We start from the raw sequence: 22,784 nt of genomic DNA on the forward strand, positions 1-22,784 counted from the left end.
CCAAAGACGAAGACGCGTTTTTGTGACACAGCGATGTGTTGTTGTGACATAGAAGAAACACAGAAGAATCAACGATGTAGAGATGTGTTGTTGTGACATAGAAGAAACACAGCAGAATCAACGATGTAGAGATGTGTTGTTGTGACATAGAAGAAACACAGCAGAATCAACGATGTACAAATGTGTTGTTGTGACATAGAAGAAACACAGCAGAATCAACGATGTAGAGATGTGTTGTTGTGACATAGAAGAAACACAGCAGAATCAACGATGTACAAATGTGTTGTTGTGACATAGAACGACCAGAGTATATATTCCATGATATTTTCTGTTGAACCTGGTTTGTGCATGGTATAATGATGTTTAGAGAGTGTCTAGTTGCTATTTGTAATGGTCCAATAACTGTAATTAAACTATTTTGTTTATCACTGTATTAACATATCACTTCACAGCTGATTACTAACACTATTAACACCACTGGATTTAAACATGATAATCCTGATAATTAAACACAAAGTTAAACACAGCTGTGTATCTTATACAAACACTTCTGTCTATATAGTCTCATCTCCATGGTAACATTTATTAAAACTGGGGGTATCTTTGTTGTTATCAGGAATTGTTTGCTTGTTTGTAATTCATTTGTAGATTAACCCTGCATGCTAGACAAGGTCAATGCTATGGTGGAGGAAATACTGTGTAAACAAATAGCAGCTATGTGCCACACCTTTTCTTGGTATGGCTCATTTCTTACAGCTGCACTGGCTAAAACTATAACATTTTAAAAATATAATGACTTAATCATGATATTGTAAATCATGCACAGTATTGAATCACCTGGGGGTAAAAGTATTTGTGAAGCCATATACAAATATAGTGCAATACATTCAATCAAGTTGATTTTTAGGTCCGCACCCTTAAATCAGCACTCCTAATACTATTATGATTTCAACCCATTGCTGTATTTCTTGGATAAAATCAGCCACTAATAAACTTGTATTTAACATCTAATTATTGGTATTTCAACAATTTTTAGTGAGTATATTGTTGGTTGTCAAATCAAGGAAATACTCTTCTAGTTATAGCAGGAAACTATTTCCAGTATCGGACTATCACGTTATGTATTAGTATTACTAGATTTTAGTTACTTCTATTTTATTTCCATTTGTACAGCAGTGTGGATAAAGTTTTCATTGACATGCCACTGTATAAATAAACTTATTCTAAACTCTAAAATCTAAAACAAACATATAGCACACATCACACAATTTCACATCTCATATTGATCACAATAATTCCTTAGGGAAACATGTCTGGACATGGGAAGAATTAAGCATTATTTTCCTTGAAGGCAGGAATAAGTAAAATCTGCACAAGTTTCCTAGCCTAGGCTTTACATCAAAATTTCCTGTAAAAATCAAGTGTCTTTATAAATATAATGTGAATATCTTCCAGAGAGCTTCAGGTCCTAACAAGTACCCCCATGGCATGGATCAATAGTGGCACAATGGCCCTTTACTTCCTCAATTCCCTGGGGAGCATACAAACCATTGCAGCCTCTATAAGCACATAGGATTAAAGCATTCACAATGCAATCTCTATCCTACCAGGTCCCCAATTATGCAGCTGGGTAGACTGGGGAATAATCATGGTTCAAATCTTACCATTAAGGACTTTTGCCATTCAGAAGAAAATGGCAAAGACAAGGCAACACTTTACAACATTCAGATTACAAGATGGCCATGCCATCTGTTTCTCCATTATGACTCCATTAATGACTTATATAAACATTACACTAATAATATAACCAGGAAAACAGCTCTGCAGGAAAATAAATAGCTCATCCAAATTATTCCTTGAGGGGTTTAAATAACTTTTAAAAGTTACAATATCTGTTTTCAGGCCAAACAAAAATAATAATCACATTCTGTGTACATAATAAACTAAAGGGAAAGTGACAGGGATACAGTGGGGGTAGAAAATCCTTACATAGTAGTATACAGATGTCTTAATTCATATATATAAATCATACTATTTCTCTATACAGCAAACGTGGTGAATTTCTCACAATGGACCAAAGCAAAGAAATCTGGCTTACCTAAACAATGTAAGAATGTTTATCTTTTAGTCACTACTCTACTGCATACTTTGGTAGTTGTATATACATTAAATAAACACTTCCCTGATTGAGATTATGAAATAATGCCTCTGGCTACAACTTATGACTGTCTATTGTTACCAGGAATTGTTACTCACTAGTTACTCACTAGTTAGTAGTTTTATTATCAAACTGAGACTACCCAGGGATTCAAAATTAGCAGTTGTCCTAGGCATACAGATACACAGATACTAAAACATTGTTGTATCTAGACTACCAAGTTAGCAGTAGTTCAGGGGACATAGACTACTAAACACTGTATCTAGACTACCAGTAGTCTAGGGTACATTATAGACTACTAAACACTATCTAGACTACCAAATTAGCAGTAGTCCAGGGTACAAAGACAAGATTTGATCTTCTACTTATCAAATAAATACTTCGATACAATAGAGATGTACAGAAGCTAACTACTACAATATCCCATTTCCTACTAAAACTACACCAAACCCATTAAAACTACCAATAAAATGTAGGAATAAAGTGTACTCAGTTCCTATAGTAACTCTTTCTATCTGTTAAAACCAATTAGTTTGATGTTTTAAAACAGGCCAGGTACAGAACTGTTAATGAAGTTTCAAAACAACACTTTAATTTGAACCAGTCAGGACATAGATTAACTGCAAGTGTTCCACTAACCTCTACTGTATACCATAGCCAGTGTTTTTTGTTAAGTTCATTTCTACCAGACTTACCCTGGCATTTTACTGGGGTTCAAGTTCCCATCAAAGTTATTGTACAAGGTAGGAATATCTAGCTACAAATTTTACTATATTTTTTTCAATTTATTACCAGTATAGTGTTCCAAAACTTTAGAAAGACACTGCCTGTCTGTTGCAGTGGTAGTGTAACACACACTCACCCCTAGACAATATGAAAGGCCAACATGAACCAAAGAGAATCAGTACTGATCAATGCACTATTTTGACTTGATCTAAAACAGACTAATGATCTGGGAACTGGTGAAGTATACAGTAACAGCCTTGAAGTACAGTGATATACATATCAAGTCTTCCCTTGTTCTCTGCCAACAAGCCACTACTAGTGTAATAATGCTATTATAGGTCACAAACAACATGGATTTCTAACTGACTCCCCATAGAGTTGACAATGTGCAACAACCCATTACAGAAGCATACTAATTCCATTCTCCATGTGTGATCAGTCAGTACAGACTGGATAAAAATAACAATATAACTACCACAGTTCCAAAGATTTGGTTACCCCCAAGATAATACAGAAAACTTATGATCTGAATTGCACTTTTTGGAAAGCTGATTGGTACCAAACTAATCTAAAATTTTACTCTTTATAGTTAGGATGGCAATGTGGTCTCTGACCCCTATCATAGATCGGAATGATTTGATACAGGATATCCCTAGATCAACTCTTTTACTGTGAAACCATAGTCCTGCTTGCAGAAAATGCCAAATTTATGTTGGCGGTGCGAATTTTTTGTAAATATTCCCTTGTGAAGGTAACTGATAACTTCAAAATGAGACACCATCTGATCGAATATTGAATCCATCACGATCAGACAACTACCAAATGTGGAGAAAAAACACTTATCTACATCATAACAAAGCAATGACAGGTCAGTTTCAACATGTTGCACTTAAAGATATCTGACCTTTCCATGGAAAAAAAAGAGAAATTTGAACACACTCTTGAAATAAAACATGTGTGTTACTGTTAGTGGTTTAGTCGATCTGCCAACGTGTTTGTTTAGTTTGAAGACAGATACACACACGAAGACGTTGGAATCTACGAACTATCGTGGTCGTCACATCACACAGACAAACTACTCTATAAATCATTTGCTCTGACGTTTTAAAAAATGTTTCTCATACCTTCGTACTGAAACCATGACTCGTCGTAATAAATATTTGACAAAATTGAAAGTTTCAAATAAATTTCGATGCACGAATTTCAAACACATCGTAAATATCCAGTACCCGGGAGGCCTCATTATCTACGATGTGAGGTCCCCTTCAAGTTCTTACACTTATACGCCCATAAAATGCGCCGCAATCCGTCGAGACACCCTAATACTCAAATTCACCATAGAAAGGGCTAGAAGACTGCATGTTATCAACACGATATGTAATAGTGGTTGTTATCACCCAGACAGTGAAACCATGGCAAACATTATCAAACAAACTTGCATATAATTCTATACTGTATACAATACAACCAAAGATGACCGACAAATTCCCACAAATGAAATTATAAATCGTATTTCAAAACACAAACTGGGTTGTCTTGGACATGAACAATAATAACGAGAGATAACATTTAGTAAATTGTGTGTGAACGGTAACGTACTAGCTGTACAACTGGGGGGGGGGGGTAAAAGAAATTATGTGATTGAGCGTTGAGAGAAATTCAAAATCGTAAAACTTACCGCCGAAAGTGGACGAAAGAAGGCAAGATAAAAGGAGAAAAACCACCACTCCACGGGAACACATGTTTAGGAAATTAACGGAAATCTGAGGTAAAATCCGCAAGACTCGACTGGGCGTAGCGTCATGAGATTTGTACCATGATCAGCGTGGACGGCTAGTAGGAATGTAACTTCTGGCCCCCACTATCACTTCTCAAGTTTCACTGACTTGGCGACTTGTTTATCTACCATCCGGGATCTTTGCCTTCCGCACTTGTACTTCTTATATCTAATGTTTTCCAATTTTCATCACGAGAGGTCGCTGTCACTAAATATCTCAAGTGAAGCGAAATGTACCGAAACGTTTACTTCACAGATATAATCTTTCCATAAAGTTTATATCATATAAATATATCTATCATCAATCAAAACATATACTTCTCAGCGATATTAATCCCATTCATTTATAATCCATTCAAACATATTACACAATATAAACCTGATGTCCAACTCCTGGTGGCAAAGGTGACAACCCGGGGGTGACAATTCCATTTCTCACATTCTTCGAATTTACACATACACTAAGACAATAATATCTAATAAAGGAATATCTTCTTTTATTGCTGTATTAAGGAAGATATTGGTTTATATTATTACATTATAAAATTTTTGCCATCATTCAGATTTTCAATATATTTGTTTTCTATTTCTAAGAAGTCAAAGATTACATCTACATAGAAAGTGCCATGTGTGTAGATGCCTATGCTATGACCCATACTCTCAAGATTGTCTGTACCATTGCTTTACAAGAGGTGGAATTAAATTCAACATTTCTGCAAATGAATAAGATATTTTTAAATGTCCAACACATTTACACATGAAAAATATATTTTGTTAAAAAAGCAGCGAGTTTTGACATCAAAATACAATTTTCAAAACAAGGTTCATTACAAGCTGGATTTTTAACTCAAAGATGACCAGATACCTAAAGTGGCCATATGGATGAGAATTTGATAAAACAGCTTCACTAAGTTTTTCGACTTGAAAAAATAATGTAAAATAACATATACCAAGTCCATGTTCATAACTCAATACATTGCAAAAAGATGCAAAAAGTGTAAAAAGTTTGTTATTGTACGTACAATAACAAACATTTTACACATTGTTTAATGTTTTACATTTTATTGAGTTGCGAACATGGACTTGGTATATGTTATTTTACATTATTTTTTCAAGTCGAAAAACTTAGTGAAGCTGTTTTATCAAATACAATTCCAAAATAAATATCAAATTCTCATCCATATGGCCACTTTAAAGCAATAGGGAACTTCTACTGTAACTAAATATTTAAAATTGTTACAACATATAGTAGAATGTTCTATGTAGTTTAAATTGATGTCAACATTATACAGGTGTTTGTACATCTGGCATACCGTCTTTATATGTGTAAACTAATGTATATGTGTTTGCAGTCTTTACTCCAGTCATAGGATGTCATTAGTCTTTCAGAGCTAGCTGAAGATTGCAAAATTGTAAAATTTTCTAGAAGTGGAAACATCTAGGTTGACAGTATACAGTTGTTTTAAACTACCTGCCTGTATGTTTGGCTATCATACAACATGTCATTATTTTGTGTTACACCAGCAGAACAATATGTTTTGGCTTCTGAGAATATTTCTACCTTTTTTCAGACAATAGATTAAATTAATTTTCTAACATTGGGACGGACAGCTATGGGTTGTGATTATCTCATGACACATAGTAGTACAATGGTTAAAAGTCATGACATGGTCAATATGCAAATTACATAAACATTTGCATATCTCATTTGCCACTTTTCTACACATACTAAAAAGTGTGATTACATAATTATTTTAAATGATATGATCTTTGTGTGCTTGTAACACAACACAATATGAACAAAGGTTTTGGATAACTCCTACGTAATAGTTGAATAAAAACTTTACAACATTGATTAAATAACAGCTATCTTCCTATCTACTATGGCTAATCGGTATGCAACACTTTTTATGCAAATATGGCTAATTAGTATGCAACCATTTATGCAAATACAGCTTGTTAGTATACATATTTGGGAAAACATTCAAATTACCATCTGAGTTTATTCGGTGAGATTATACAGGTTGTCAAGTTGTCAGCGTAAAACACCTTTGCTGCTCAGTTAGCCAGAAAAAAGTCTATAAACTATAAACTGCCAAAAAATGAAGATAAGCTGTATGTACTCTTGATTACAAAAAAGTAAGAAACTTTACATTGAAAAAATAAAATAAAAACAAAGTTGTCACACATGAAATCAGAGTGTCTTGCGTAGATCTGCATTGTTAAATATCAAGTGCATTACAAATGATGTACAAGTCATTCACTAAAACTACTCATATACATGTACATAATTGTCTTCATTGAGTTGTGTGTTCTCAGTTGGTGGTCACATGTAAGTCACATGCTAATAACTTTTGATCACATGTAAGTCACATGCTAATAACTTTTGATCACACGTAAGTCACATGCTAATAACTTTTGATTACATGTGAGTCACCTGCTAATAATTCTAGATCACACGCACATCATTTGCTAACATCGTTTAATCACATGCAAGTGACTTGTTAATAACTTTTGATCACATGCGAGTCAACTATATGCTGATAATGACTGATCACATGCAAGTCATTTGCTAATATAAGTCATGGGTACATGTTTTGTGCATGTGACTAATCACATGTTAATAAGTCATGCTTGCAATTGTAAGTATAAAACAAATAGTGATCACATGAAAGTTATAAGGTTTTCATTCAAGCAATATATGTTAATCATATTCTAAGAACTGCTGATCACATCCAAAGTCACATGTAGATATGAACTGATTACATGCAAGTCACATGTTTCTATCTATTAATCACATGTAAGTCACATGTTGAACTCCAAAGATCACATGCAAATCACATCTTGGTATCTATCACATACAAGTCATATAATATCTTTTGATCACGTGCAAGTCACATGTTGATATCTATTGATCACATGCAAGTCACATGATGACATCTATTGATCACATGTAAGTGAAGACTAAAGATTCAACTGTTGAATTATATGTATAGTTTCAGCAGATCATACTTTTTTCACTAACACATCCCTGGACACTGAAGTCAGCTGGGTATGAAGAAAATATTCAATAAAATGATTGATTAGACACTCAGTGCAGATGTAGAAGTTAAAACAAGAGCTGAACAATAGAAACTGAACAATTTAACATATTTTTGACAAGACTGCTCACAGATGGTGACTATCTGTGATTTGTAGAGGAAATGCAAACGTTTGACAATTCTAGAAAATGCACTCGACATTGATTGAAGCAGATAAACTTGACATTGATTGAAGCAGATAAACTTGACATTGATTGAAGCAGATAAACTTAATCATGGAATGGATTACATTGGACCTTTGATGAACAACTTGGCAGTCATTCCATAGAATCATTAATCAAGGAGTATGCAACCAGTTCCACAAATCAAGGAAAAGCTCTGCTTATGCAAATGTCCAAACTTTACTGTCTGATAATTTTTGCAATAACTGCAATATGATGAAAGGAAAGGTCAATGCCTTGTTACTTTGACCACAGAGAAGACTGATTTTACACAGGTGGGTTGGAATCCATGTTACCACAATGTCCATGGATAACTCAGAAATTACAGGAGGGCTCAGTTCTCCTGTTACTATGTCCATGGATAACACAGAAATTACAGGAGGGCTCAGTTCTCCTGTTACTAAGTCCAGGGATGACACAGAATTTTCAGGAGGGCTCAGTTCTCCTGTTGCTAAGTCCAGGGATGACACAGAATATTCAGGAGGGCTCAGTTCTCCTGTTACTAAGTCCAGGGATGACACAGAAATTACAGGAGAGGGTTCAGTTCTCCTGTTACTAAGTCCAGGGATGACACAGAAATTACAGGAGAGGGTTCAGTTCTCCAGTTGCTAAGTCTAGGGAACATTTAGCATAAACCACGGTCCCTATCTCAAAGTGACTATGCATAAATCAAGGTTTGTAAGTACATTATGCCTTGCAAGGTATTGGTGTATGAAGTTTGACTTCTTTAAAACTGTTTCAGACATTACTCTTGTAACAATGTATCAATCTTGTTTCAAATAATATACAAAATCTCAAGAGTAAAGGATTTGTCAACACACACACACAATGACTTCTAACATCTCAAAAAATACTGATTTCTAAACCTCTTTTAAAATCTATCAAAACACATAAAATATTTACAACTTTACTCTTTAAAAGCCTCTATAGCAATTATTACATAAACCCTGTACTTTTACACAATATAACGTGTAAGTTGGTGTACATGTACATAGCAATATAGATCTCTTTCGTGTATTACAGATATTTTTTCCCATCATACATTGCTTGGCAGTCATACTACTCTATGAAACAAGTTTTCTTGATTTCACAAAAATGTATCTACATTAGTGTTTACTACAGGTGTACATCTATCACATGTTAACTACAGGTGTACACCCATGTCACAGATGTTAACTACAGGTGTACATCTATCACAGATGTTTACTACAGGTGTACATCTATCACAGATGTTTACTACAGTAGTACAGGTGTACATCTATCACAGATGTTAACTACAGGTGTACATCTATCACAGATGTTAACTACAGGTGTACATCTATCACAGATGTTAACTACAGGTGTACATCTATCACAGATGTTAACTACAGGTGTACATCTATCACAGATGTTAACTACAGGTGTACATCTATCACAGATGTTAACTACAGGTGTACATCTATCACAGATGTTAACTACAGGTGTACATCTATCACAGATGTTAACTACAGGTGTACATCTATCACAGATGTTAACTACAGGTGTACATCTATCACAGATGTTTACTACAGGTGTACATCTATCACATGTTAACTACAGGTGTACACCCATGTCACAGATGTTAACTACAGGTGTACATCTATCACAGATGTTTACTACAGGTGTACATCTATCACAGATGTTAACTACAGGTGTACATCTATCACAGATGTTAACTACAGGTGTACATCTATCACAGATGTTTACTACAGGTGTACATCTATCACAGATGTTTACTACAGGTGGACACCCATGAATTCCAATGACTTATTAGCAGACATTTCCCTGGACTCTATTCAAGGTGAGAGAGCCCCCTAGTGGCAAGTCTAGGAAAGCAAGACTAGTGGCAAGTTCAGGATAAATGCTGTTAGCAATCTGTTAGCTAGCCTGTCCACTGTGATGGATCTGTGACTCCACTACGTCTATGTTAGCAGACAGGCTAGCTAAAGGATCGCTAACAGCTTTTATCCTGAACTTAAGTGAAGTTTTTGGTTAATATCAACCAGTATAGGTGTGCTACCACAACATACTCAGTTACTTGATTGTTAGTCATAATAAATATTAAGAGAATCAAATGCATTTATCTCTCTCATGCCTACATACATCTGCACCACAGCCATCTGAATATTCAGAAAATTACACTAGGGAGCATTTTCACGCGAGGTGTAAAACCACATGAAACTAAACATAACACTACTGGGTGTTTGCTCTTAAGTTGCACAGTGTGATCCTCTAAGAACTGTTCATGATTCAAAATATGTTAAAACAATTCATGAAATTCATAGAAGTGAATAGTGTTCTCCACAGTGGAATTTTATTATGCATTTGTATATAGACAAAGTTATAATTTTGTTAGCTGTATTTCAACAAGGAGCCCCTTCCAAGTCAGTATATGTTGTTCACTTCATAATCATTGTTTGCCATTTGACTTCATGATGTTACTTGGATATTTCTGTACAATATATTCCTTGCTGTCATACTGTCATTGTAATCACATCTTACATGTATCAACCACAGTCCCCTCTTACAGTCCACATCAGAAGTGTTTCTAATTTGGAAACCTCACATGAAACTGTGTAATCTCATAGTGTTGGGGGAGTAAGTGACAAACATAACATAACATCAATGGTGGTGAATACACAAAGTCAGAACTTTTACATGTACATGTACACCAAGAGCCAATATATATCTATAACACAGCATCTAATGTCATATTTTAGTTACCCAAGTTCTATCTTTCCTATAACCAGAATATGGCACATTTACATTGAATGATAACATTTTAAATAGAGTGAAGTTTACATATACCAAATGTTGCAACAATGGGGTTTAGGTGAACTGATGAAAACTAAGGCTGTATAACTGATGATACACCCAAACTTTAAGAAACTAGACACCAAGAGTAAACATCGCCACTAGTTATAATTGCAATTGGTCCAGCATCTTTTAGATTTAAGTGTCTCTCACGCACAGACACACAGCCAGTGACAGACACAGACACAGACACACACATACACATACACATACACACATGCTCAGAGCAGCAAGACAAGCTCAATCAACCATGCTTACAGCACTTATGCTAAAGAATGGCTACAGCATAGCAAAGCGCCCTCTATGGTAGTGTACAGAAGTTAACTGATGACAGACTACAAGCCCTTACACTAAAAAAGACATTATTTATTGCTCTTTGTGGTACATATATGCTAGTTTCGAATGCATAACAAAGACAAAGCTACCTTTGAACTTTATAAGGTCAAAGGTCACAATCAAACATGATTGTACATAGTAACTTTATCCATATTAATACTTTGAGTAGAAATATGGTGTTTTTGATCACATGACCAAAACTCTAGCTTAGGGAATGCTTAAGATGATGAAATCAACTCTTGGCAATTTGCCAAGAGTATAGTTTCCCATCATGCTTTGCAGATGGGAGACCAAAAATTCATTGCATAGCATGGAACAACTACATACACGACATATATATATATATTTAAAAGGTAAGTAACTGTGCGGAATTTTTCTACTAATATGTATTAGTTTGTCAGGCAAAAGCACACTGAAGGCATACACTCATAATCTATAAAATACACGAAGAAAATCTTATGATTTGGCTGTTAAAATGAAAGTTGAAAAGGTTTCATCATATATATACAAAAATTCAGTTTTGGCACTGACTGAGACGGGCATCAAATCGTTTTATTTTTTTGGCAGTTAAAAACTGGCAGGATAAAAATTTGTTAATCAACCATTCCTGACGACGAACTACTGTCCAATCCTAAATCATCATTATCACTGTTCAGGGGGTTGTCTTCTCCATTGTGTACCATGTTTGCTAATGCTGCTGATGATGTCTGTTGTACTCCTAGCATAGGTGAGAGTGTAGCCCCCTGTAGAGCTGCCATGTTTTCTACTCCCGTTGTATTCAATGCTACTGTTGTAACAGTATCTGTCCCGGAGGCTGTTCACAAAAATAAAGTAGAACAAAAACTATTAGAATTAAAAGTCTTCTGTCAATCAGAAATTTTGGTCTAAATTTTTGGGCCCCTTTCTGCTAAAACACTAAAATTAGCACCATGGGAAATCCCTATGGCAAAAGCAGTGCATTCTGGTAGGTTTCATAACCATGGCAACTTGTGATGAAGCTTAATCGTGGTAGATACATGTATGGCTATCTAGTCTGTTTTAGAAAGATACTAGTAAATAGACCCAGATGTACAAACACTAACATGGAGATGAGAGTAAATAGATAATTCATCCAAATGATGTGTTATTTACCAGCACACCTGTAACTGACACTAATATGCAAATGAGAAATTACATTTTACTGATAACCATATTTTACCTTTGATCTAAATGAAGGGTGAGTTCAGGATAAAAATGGTTTGCGATCCATTACCTCCAATGTCTACATCACTGTGCTGTAACTGTACTAGGTCCCATCCACTACCACAGCTTGACACAGTACAGTGTCAGTGACGTGGACATTCTAGCTAATGGATCACAAACTGTTTTTATCCTGAACTTGCCCCTTGCCTATATAACTATATACCTGCAACAAACACTATTATGTAAATGAAAAATGGATATGTAAATAACCATGTTTTACCTTTGACCCGAGTGACATCTAGTCTACCTGCACACAATTGTAAATAATAGTTTGATCTCACCTCACCTGCTACAGTGGTTGATGCTTGTACTAACTGCTGTTGTTGTTGATGGGCATCTTGTTGCTGGATACCAACATTGGCAAGTGACTCTGGCCAGAACCTCTGAGTTGGTCGTGATTGATTTTTGTTTTTCTTGGCTTTAGGAGTTGGATCTGGATTACTAGCATCAAGCATAGGTTGAAGTATTCGCCTCCTGGCATTTATAAACCTAGAAGACAACATTAAAGGTCCAGTTTCCATCAAATTTAAAATGTAGGTGAGGAAACGACCGACTGATAGAGCTATATATAATAAGATGCACTAGAACCAAACTTGAAGAATGGTCATATATAAATTGTTGAGGACGATCACACAATATCACGCAAACTCAATAAATAAACTTTGTTCATTTACGACAAAACATCAGAACACATAGAAAATACATGAAAATACTACAGGAAACCAAGCACTGTATATCACATTAAAATTATAGGGTCTAATACTAGTAGTTGGGTTAAAAGTGACAAACCCACAAAATAGAAACTGTAGGTGTAAATTTACAGAAATGAGATGATCAACGTATTACTTTATCATAGTTACAAAACTTACCAATTATTGACCTGTAGTAGTGTTAGATTTGTCTGACCTGCTATCTGTCTTTTTTCATCTTCAGTGGGATATGGATGCTGTCAATTCAACAAAATATATTACATTAATTTTCACAATCATGTGATATGGATGCTGTCAATTCCATAAAATGTATTACATTAATTTTTACAATCATGTGATATGGATGCTATGTTATAATCAAATTTATTGACCACTATGTACTCAGCTATGTTATAATCAAATTTATTGACCACTATGTACTTAGCTATGTTATAATCAAATTTATTGACCACTATGTACTCAGCTATGTTATAATCAAATTTATTGACCACTATGTACTCAGCTATGTTATAATCAAATTTATTGACCACTATGTACTTAGCTATGTTATAATCAAATTTATTGACCACTATGTACTTAGCTATGTTATAATCAAATTTATTGACCACTATGTACTTAGCTATGTTATAATCAAATTTATTGACCACTATGTACTTAGCTATGTTATAATCAAATTTATTGACCACTATGTACTTAGCTATGTTATAATCAAATTTATTGACCACTATGTACTCAGCTATGTTATAATCAAATTTATTGACCACTATGTACTCAGCTATGTTATAATCAAATTTATTGACCACTATGTACTTAGCTATGTTATAATCAAATTTATTGACCACTATGTACTCAGCTATGTTATAATCAAATTTATTGACCACTATGTACCCAGCTATGTTATAATTGTCTTTATTATCAAATTTACTCACCACAATGTGCTGGAAGAGCCATGACCTCATAACATTAGTAGCTTGTTTTGGAAGAACGCCTCTCTTGTTTTTTCTTTTGTTTAGCAAGTCACTGTCTGCAAAACTTGTATCAAAAGTAGAGGGGGTGGAAGTAGTAACTGTAAGTGACGCCGATGGAGTTGTTATATGTGTTGATTGTGAGGGCACTCCGATCTGAGAAATGGGAGTTGATCCATGAATTATTGGCGTGGAGATAACTTGTTGTGCTTGTGCAACAGCCTGTGGAGGGGTGGTTTGTATTTGTACAGTTCCTGGAATAGCTCCTTGTGTGACTACTCCTTGAGGTGTCATTACCCCCTGTGGGGTGACCATTGTCACTGGTTGATAAACAATTTGTCCTGCTGCATTCATTACTGTTGCCATGGTAACTGTTGGTTGTACTTGTGTTTGTTGGACCTGCGCAACAGCAGCACCTTGTCCTGTTTGGTTTGGTTGTTGTAAAATAACTGCTCCAGTAGCTCCCGATTGGATTGGTGTTCCTGAAGTTGTCATTTGTTGAATGTGTTGTTGTTGTGGCTGTGTTTGAACCTAGAAAGAGTTCAAATGTCAACTGATTACACAAGTCATGTGACATATCTATAAATTTAATTGAGGTCAATTCAATACTATTGGCTCAAATGAAACACTGAACATGACTGCAGTTCTTGGGGTAGTGAACATTTAACATGACTGCAGTTCTTGGGGTAGTGGACATTAAACATGACTGCAGTTCTTGGGGTAGTGGACATTAAACATGACTGCAGTTCTTGGGGTAGTGGACATTAAACATGACTGCAGTTCTTGGGGTAGTGTACCACCTTTGACTCAGTTTTTGTTAAAGGGTCATTGTAATGGGTAGTTATGTATCTGACATGCCACAATTTCACACACATGAATGAATGTCATTTTGGATTGGATGCCATATCAATGTAAACATTGCAAAACATGGTGAAATCCGATATCAATTTTCTACTGACAGAAGTTCACCTATGCTAATCAAGTTCTTCCAATAACATTTGTGAATTCTCAGTTCTAACCCCAACACTTACTTTACCTCACCCCAACACTGTGACACACCACACATGAAAAGTCATACACTGTTCATCTGTAAATCAAACTCCCTCCAATTTACACCCCCTCATACCATACACTGCTCATCAAGAGTCAACCCCCCCCACCCCACCCCCACCCCCACACACCATACCATATACTCATTGCCCGTCATACCCACACCTTGAAATAACATTTTAATCTAAACAAAGATGGCTTCGATTCACAATCAATTATAAAGTCTGTCAATCAACCATGTAAATCAAAGAAATTCAAGAAATACAAGGATCAGGGGGCACAGTATTCCTAAACAAGGTAAATTCTAATAGTGCTTTCAATGACGCCATCCTGCAATGAATGACTGTCTTGTCATCACACAGATTAAGCTTAGACCACAATTCAGATTACATTTTCATTTAGTAGCCATCTTGTAAGATGACATTTTATTAACATATATTATCATGTGACTATATCTTCTAAGATGACCTCAAGTGACCTTTTATTAACACCATCATCGTGTTAGAACACTACATTCGTCACCGTGTTAGAACACTACATCCGTCATCGTGTTAGAACACTACATCTACTACTCTAGTTCATCTTGTCAAAACCATTTCATTGATATAAACATTAGAGTTATTCTAATTACTAGACAGATTACCATGGTTACACTTATTGATGTAGATAGATAGAAATGGTGATAGTACTTTATTCGACAATGGCAATGGGAATTCACTACATTTATAGTACAATCATACCGTGATACATTTTCCTGGAGTTTCAAGAAACGATGTAGATTTTCCAGGACTTCCCAAGATTTTCCAGAAGTTGTTTGATATTGTAGCGTTTGAAAACACTTCCTTGAAATGTATTAATCTTGTACACAGTTGTAAATGATCTTATTCTGTTATTTGTAAATAAACTAATAACTGTTGTTTGTGATAAAACTGAGATTACACCTACTTGTATCTGTTGGACTTGTTGTATTTGATTCTGTTGTTGCTGCTGCTGCTGTTGTTGTTGCTGCTGTTGCTGCAGCTGTTGTTGTTGTTGCTGCTGTTGTTGTTGTTGTTGCTGTTGCATTTGCTGCTGTTCTGGTGTCATAGCAACCGGTCCTCCGGGATAATTTGGAATGTCATTGCGAAGTAAGTTATCACTCTGCATTTTGCCTTTAAGGCATGTGATGTAACGGTGACAAAAGTCTTTACAAAGTTCGTTGACCTTTTCCAACTCCAACAAATGGATCCGAAGAACTTGAATTGCTTTGACCATCTGAGAATACCAAGATGAAGATTTGCATGAAACTTTTGAGTATGGAAGCCATTTTCATCTTTTTGTTTGTTCTTACACTAATCACACTGTGCAATCATAGACCCTCCACGTGGGTGGAGGGTCTATGGTGCAATAGACAGCCTTGACACTTACCAAATTATCAACTTATAGACAGCCTTGACACTTACCAAATTATCAACTTATAGACAGCCTTGACACTTACCAAATTATCAACTTATAGACAGCCTTGACACTTTACAAATTATCAACTTATAGACAGCCTTGACACTTACCAAATTATCAACTTATAGACAGCCTTGACACTTACCAAATTATCAACTTATAGACTATGGATTTCAGCCTTGACACTTACCAAATTATCAACTTATAGACAGCCTTGACACTTACCAAATTATCAATTTATAGACTATGGATTTCAGCCTTGACACTTACCAAATTATCAACCTATAGACAGCCTTGACACTTACCAAATTATCAACTTATAGACAGCCTTGACACTTACCAAATTATCAACTTATAGACTATGGATTTCAGCCTTGACACTTACCAAATTATCAACTTATAGATTATGGATTTCAGCCTTGACACTTACCAAATTATCAACCTATAGACAGCCTTGACACTTACCAAATTATCAACTTCTGGATCATCACTAAAGAAAGGTTTGCCTTCTTGTTCTTGATGTCTGACAAAGGTTTCTATGTCCACATCAAAACTTGCTGACGTTGGTGGGTCTGCACTCTGTGTAGCCTGCTCACACTTCTCAAACAGTAGCGTCATCAAAGGAAACAGTGGATGCCTGCAAACAAGAGTCATAAACAATGCGATAGTTTGATACAGAAAACTCTAATCTTTCAAACAAGGCTGGTTTCATGTATAACTAAACAAGAATTTCCTATTTCCAATTACAAAATAGAATCATGCTATGTGCACAGAGTCCAATCTGGTTCATTTTCAAACTGTGCTTGTACACTTGTCCCTCTGGAAATTTGTTGTAAGCTGATCTAAGCAACCAAGACTGGTACATTCTGACTGTAAAACACATATTTGGCAACAATCAACAAGTCTTGTTTAAGATATATGGAAGGTGTATGTATTTTACAGTCTATAGTGTTTTGTTTGTTTGAGTGCCTCTCTGTGTGTGTATGTATGTATGTATGTATGTGTGTGAGTGTGTGTGTGTGTGTGTGTGTGTGTGTGTGTGTGTGTGTGTGTGTGTGTGTGTGGTGTAAACTGTATACATTGTGTTTCTGAAAGAGAATCTATTCTTTTACCCTTATCTTCATTGAGAAGTTAAGTGGCCACTACAATAGTAATGAGGCCATCTAACTCACCTATAAATTGCTCTTTTATCATTTTCAGTTTGTGCCTGCATATCTCCAGCATTGACAGTCTGTTCCTGTGTTTGTACACTGGGTGTGGTTTGAACCGTAGACTGTGGTGTGATGGATTGTGTTGGTGTTGACACCTGTCGTACTTGTACTCCGCCATGCTGCATCTGTTGACCACTATTTTGCTGTGGCTGTTGATGTACTATCTGGGCATCCTGGTACGAAGGTGGTGCCAGACTCTGGTGATGACTGGCTACTAAGGAAACCGGAACAGGACCCGCTGCATGCTGCATGGTGAAATGGAATCTCCTGACGGACCAAAGAGGCCCTCACTAGAATCTGAATAAAAAAATCAGAATTGACATATAAGCTGTTTGATAACATCAAACATTTGTGAGAACGCCAGATACTACATTCAAGAGTGGTTTTGTAGCTAGTTGGGAGTAGCTACACAGAATGAGATTCTCAAGGTATTTACCTTTAATCATACTCAAACACATTAGATTTTTTGACGCTTCTAAAACAAAGTTTGTATGAACTGCTGAGTTATGGTACATTATATTTACACAAGTATAATGCACAAATCAAATCTCATTGTCTGTTTTCTAGAAATTGGAGGTCTGGATTCTATAATGACCAAAAAAACAGCGCCCTCAATGGTGACCATGATTGCAATCTTTTTTCTGTACTGTTTTTGGATAATATCGACCATTATACAATGTCTACTTTTGGGTATTTTAACAATTTTCAGTGAATATACAGTGTTGTCTGATCGAAAACTAATACTCCAGTTACATTGTAGAACTAGTACAATTTTAACATGGCAACAGATTCAAAACTTTAGCTTTCGTTCAAGATTTAAACTTGCCACTACACTACCTACAGATAATATTGACTACTAATTAACAGATATAATGTCTTTTTATTGTCTAATTTTTTATGGCTATATCTTAGGTTTATATTTGATGAAAAAAGTGTCAGTACAGTTTGTACAGATTTGATCCAGTAAGACTTGTTGCTATGGTGATAGACAGTTGTCTGCCACATTGCTGACAATATAACCTGACACATATACACAGACACATTAGTGCTGTCAGTACACTGTTGTCATGGCAATGCCAAATTTTCCATGATAATAGATCGTATACATTAATATTCTTGACCAGTTAATTTATATGTGATAAAAGAGACAGTGGTAAGTGTATAAATTACAATAAAATGACAATAAACAGCTCATTGTCATTTTGTTGGCACCAGTCTGACACATGTATAGATAGTGCTGGCAGTATACTGTTGTCATGGCTACAGGTTGACATTGTCATTGTATGTATTACTGAACATTCAACTGTAAAGTTTAAAGTACACTAAATCTGGAATCTTTACAGAGTGTAACAAAATAGTGGGTAGCAATTAATACAATAGGTGATAACTGACAGTAGGTGATCTTAACTGTTATTGTTATAAAGGTACTTTAAAATGACAATATACATGAACACAACATCGTACATGATTTAGTCGTATAAGATTTAGTACATATACATGAACACAACAATGTACATGATTTAGTCATATAAGATTTAGTACATATATATACATGAACACAACAATGTACATGATGTAGTCATATAAGATTTAGTACACATACATACATGAACACAACAATGTACATAATGTAGTCATATAAGATTTAGTACATATACATGAACACAACAATGTACATGATTTAGTCATATAAGATTTAGTACATATACATACATGAACACAGCAATGTACATGATGTAGTCATATAAGATTTAGTACATATATATACATGAACACAACAATGTACATGATTTAGTCATATAAGATTTAGTACATATATATACATGAACACAACAATGTACATGATGTAGTCATATAAGATTTAGTACATATATATACATGAACACAACAATGTACATGATGTAGTCATATAAGATTTACTACATATATATACATGAACACAACAATGTACATGATGTAATCGTATAAGATTTAGTACATATACATACATGGTGGTATAAAGGTAAACATTTAGTAAATTTATACATTTTCAATATACACTTATCATGGCTCTTTGTATTTGCAGACAAAATTTTCAACAAGAAAGATACATGGAAACTAAGAATATGGCCTGGAGTTTAGTAGCAAAAATGGCAAACACAGAAAACCATACCTGCTAATTTAATATAATATGATGATACACATAATTAATGCTATATTTAGTATCTATTCAATGTCTAATTTTTTTAACAATACATTATCTACAAGGACAGAGGAGAACTGAATTTTCATGTTGGCTGTCATCCTGGGACTATTTTTTATTTACACAGAATTAAAGGTGGAACAATTTGAAAAAATATCTTTGTTGGGGCCACTTATTAATAATATATTTTAAAGGTGTTACTATGACTTCCAATATATGCACTACACATACATGTACATTTGGTATGTATATGTGGGAGAACAAACTAATCTTCTTGTTCTATTTTGACCCTCTTAATAGTTTCTTTGTCTAGTAAGACATAAAAATGTTGAAATTTGACACCTAATCTTTCAAAAAATAGGAAGTCTCTATTGTTTGTTCACTATTCTTTTAGGATACTTTTTACTTTTGTGTTTATTCTCCATTTTCCATTTTCATAATAGTTTTTTAAATGCCATAATTTTGAATAAGCTACGCAGAGTTAGGTCATATGAAATTTCTTACCAAAAAGTAGATTTTACCTGTTAGGTTGCAAGATTGTTCTAATTTGATTTTCAATTGTAAACATATGATCTACATTGGATATTGTAATAAATTGTAGAAAGGTAAAACTAGAAATGGTTTTAATGCATTGGTATGTTTACTACACAGACATTACTATTTTCCAGGTTGTCCACACTCCACTCATACCCAGTCCTTTATCAGTTTGTCGACCCATATACATATGCCATCAACCTGAACAAATGACCACTCCCAAGGCCATACACACAACACAGGTAAAGTTATTCAGATTTATCACCTGACTAGTTAATTAATTTGATAAGAAATATCAATTATACACTGACAGCTTTACTTGTGGGTGGGATAACCATTATTTCAATGTCCAGTGGGTGTTCCTCTTAGTGTCAGCACTCCCATAAATTACCCATCAATTAAGAGCTTCCTTCCACTTGTCACTGTTATATAACTGAGGGAGGTGTTGTCATTTAGAGGACAACCCACATTGCTGTATGGTTGCCACGACATACATTGAACACATGTTCAAGTTCAAAAATATACCAAACAGATGGTAATAACTGAGAGCTGTGCAAACAATGTGAATTTACAAATCTACTCACAATATCAAAAAACAAAACTGATGTACATGTTCATGGGGCTTTATACTATATGGTTTACCATTTAGTTCATTTTTTTAAGGGAATAATTAATTTTAGACCTAGCTGTCCAAACCTGATTCATAAGTACTGTACCTATTTTAGCTCCAGGCTACTAGTATTTAATTTCTTTCTCTGCTTGCAAATGTTCAGGTCCAAAGTTTAGCAGAATAAATATGTGAACACAATGGTGTATACATGCACATACAATCTCATGGGTAAAACATAATAGTTACATATATTGATATTCAGGAATGAGACGTATCATTCGTAAACAGGAGAGACCCCATGTTCAATTCTAAAATGACAGTAAACTGCTATCTTTAACAACTAGTGGTCTCTTGAAATATAGACATGCTAAAATGATTTTTTTGGGGGTAACCAGAACTGCTGGTATAAAGGACATATGAAAAAGATTAAGTTCCAATATTTATGTATTTATTTTTCATTACTTATTCTTGTTAAATTTAATATATATATTTTTTAGAGAAACACTAACAGTGTACAATATTGAGAGTCTGTACCTTTCAACAAGTTACCATGTTGAAGTTATTGAAGTTGGGGGAGTAAACTTGGTCTTCAAACCAGAAATGTGTATATGAAGTCACCCTAAAACCCGATTTGCGGTGTCCACACTTCGACTTCGTACTGTAAACAGTGGACGCAACTACAACATTCCGTACAAGCCCTACAACCTACGAGCTCTGAAACTGAGCACAAACGTAAACAATAAACATGGCGCGGTTTTGCACATGAGGCTCGCAGCCGATATATATATCATGCATACATGCAGGTTAGCATGCAGCATACAGGTTAATGGACAACGCGAAAGATCGAGAATTCGAAAACCTGTCCGAACATCCGCCATTTTCACCGGCGTATGTACGTGATGCCGTGTTTCACAGTTTGCTATACTGCAGGGCAACTCAGACTTAATGATCAACCACCGCACAAATCGCCATATTGGATGCTGTTATCGTCAGGGAATTGCTACAAAAAAATCTGCGAAAATGTAGCTAATTACGACACTAAAAAACAGCGTTTACGTATTCTGTTGACCCTCTGGGTTACACATAATGCATTTGTAACAGTTAGTGACTACATTTCAAAGTAGATCGTCGGTATTTCAATCACGTTTCCATTTGAAGCACAGCGCGAAGAGCAATCTCGTCGCCGACTAGTAACACAACAAAAGCAACAAAAGCGCTGGCACATTTTCCAGCGAGTATTCAGAAGTGGGTACGCCAGCGATCGACAAAACAGAAGGCGTCAAAATTCACTTTACAACGTGTGTGGATGCGATCAGGCCATATGGAAAGCAGCCGCAATAAATCTGACATTGTCTAACACCTCTAAATGTCATCTATATACACAAACGAGAGGGCTGAACTTAAGAGAAGAGCGATCTATTCGTTTTGAATTATGTCCGGTTGTAACACAGATCGATTTCATCTTGCAGCGTGATAGACAATTTCAGTTTTTGAGACCCTCAACTAATCGTGGATATTTTTACCCCCAATGATTTTCAATTGGGGACGGAGGCTAAAGGTGCAAATCAAACGACTCGACTACCTGCATATGCCAATTTGCAGTCCCTAAATAATTCGCGGTTGTGGGGTTTGGGCGACATTGACTGACATCTTACCTTATCTGTCACTCTTCGTCAACGGACGCTGCCGCTTTTTGGCGGCCGTCAATTTACAACAACGGCCCCCAAGTGATTGACACCTATCACGTGATAT

At 35.3% G+C, this 22,784-nt stretch overlaps 1 protein-coding gene across 3 annotated transcripts; it reads right to left on the minus strand.

Moving 5' to 3' along the window:
* Positions 1-10,993: 10,993 nt before the first annotated feature.
* On the minus strand, positions 10,994-22,784 carry LOC144440155 (homeobox protein PKNOX2-like). Of its 3 annotated transcripts, none has more exons than XM_078129430.1 (8): positions 22,688-22,784; positions 17,668-18,003; positions 16,961-17,132; positions 16,004-16,312; positions 13,973-14,539; positions 13,203-13,279; positions 12,620-12,822; positions 10,994-11,905 (listed from the first exon to the last, which is right to left on the minus strand). In XM_078129430.1, exons 2-8 carry the CDS (start codon positions 17,955-17,957, stop codon positions 11,685-11,687), a joined length of 1,839 nt encoding a protein of 612 aa, XP_077985556.1. In that variant the 5' UTR covers positions 17,958-18,003; positions 22,688-22,784; the 3' UTR covers positions 10,994-11,684. The 3 variants fall into 3 exon arrangements, with proteins under 3 accessions (XP_077985556.1, XP_077985557.1, XP_077985558.1); XM_078129431.1 differs by having other exon boundaries at positions 15,989-16,312; XM_078129432.1 differs by having other exon boundaries at positions 11,743-11,905; positions 12,615-12,822.

The sequence above is a fragment of the Glandiceps talaboti genome, chromosome 9 (assembly GCF_964340395.1).
Source record: "Glandiceps talaboti chromosome 9, keGlaTala1.1, whole genome shotgun sequence".
Classification (NCBI taxonomy): Eukaryota; Metazoa; Hemichordata; class Enteropneusta; family Spengelidae; genus Glandiceps; species Glandiceps talaboti.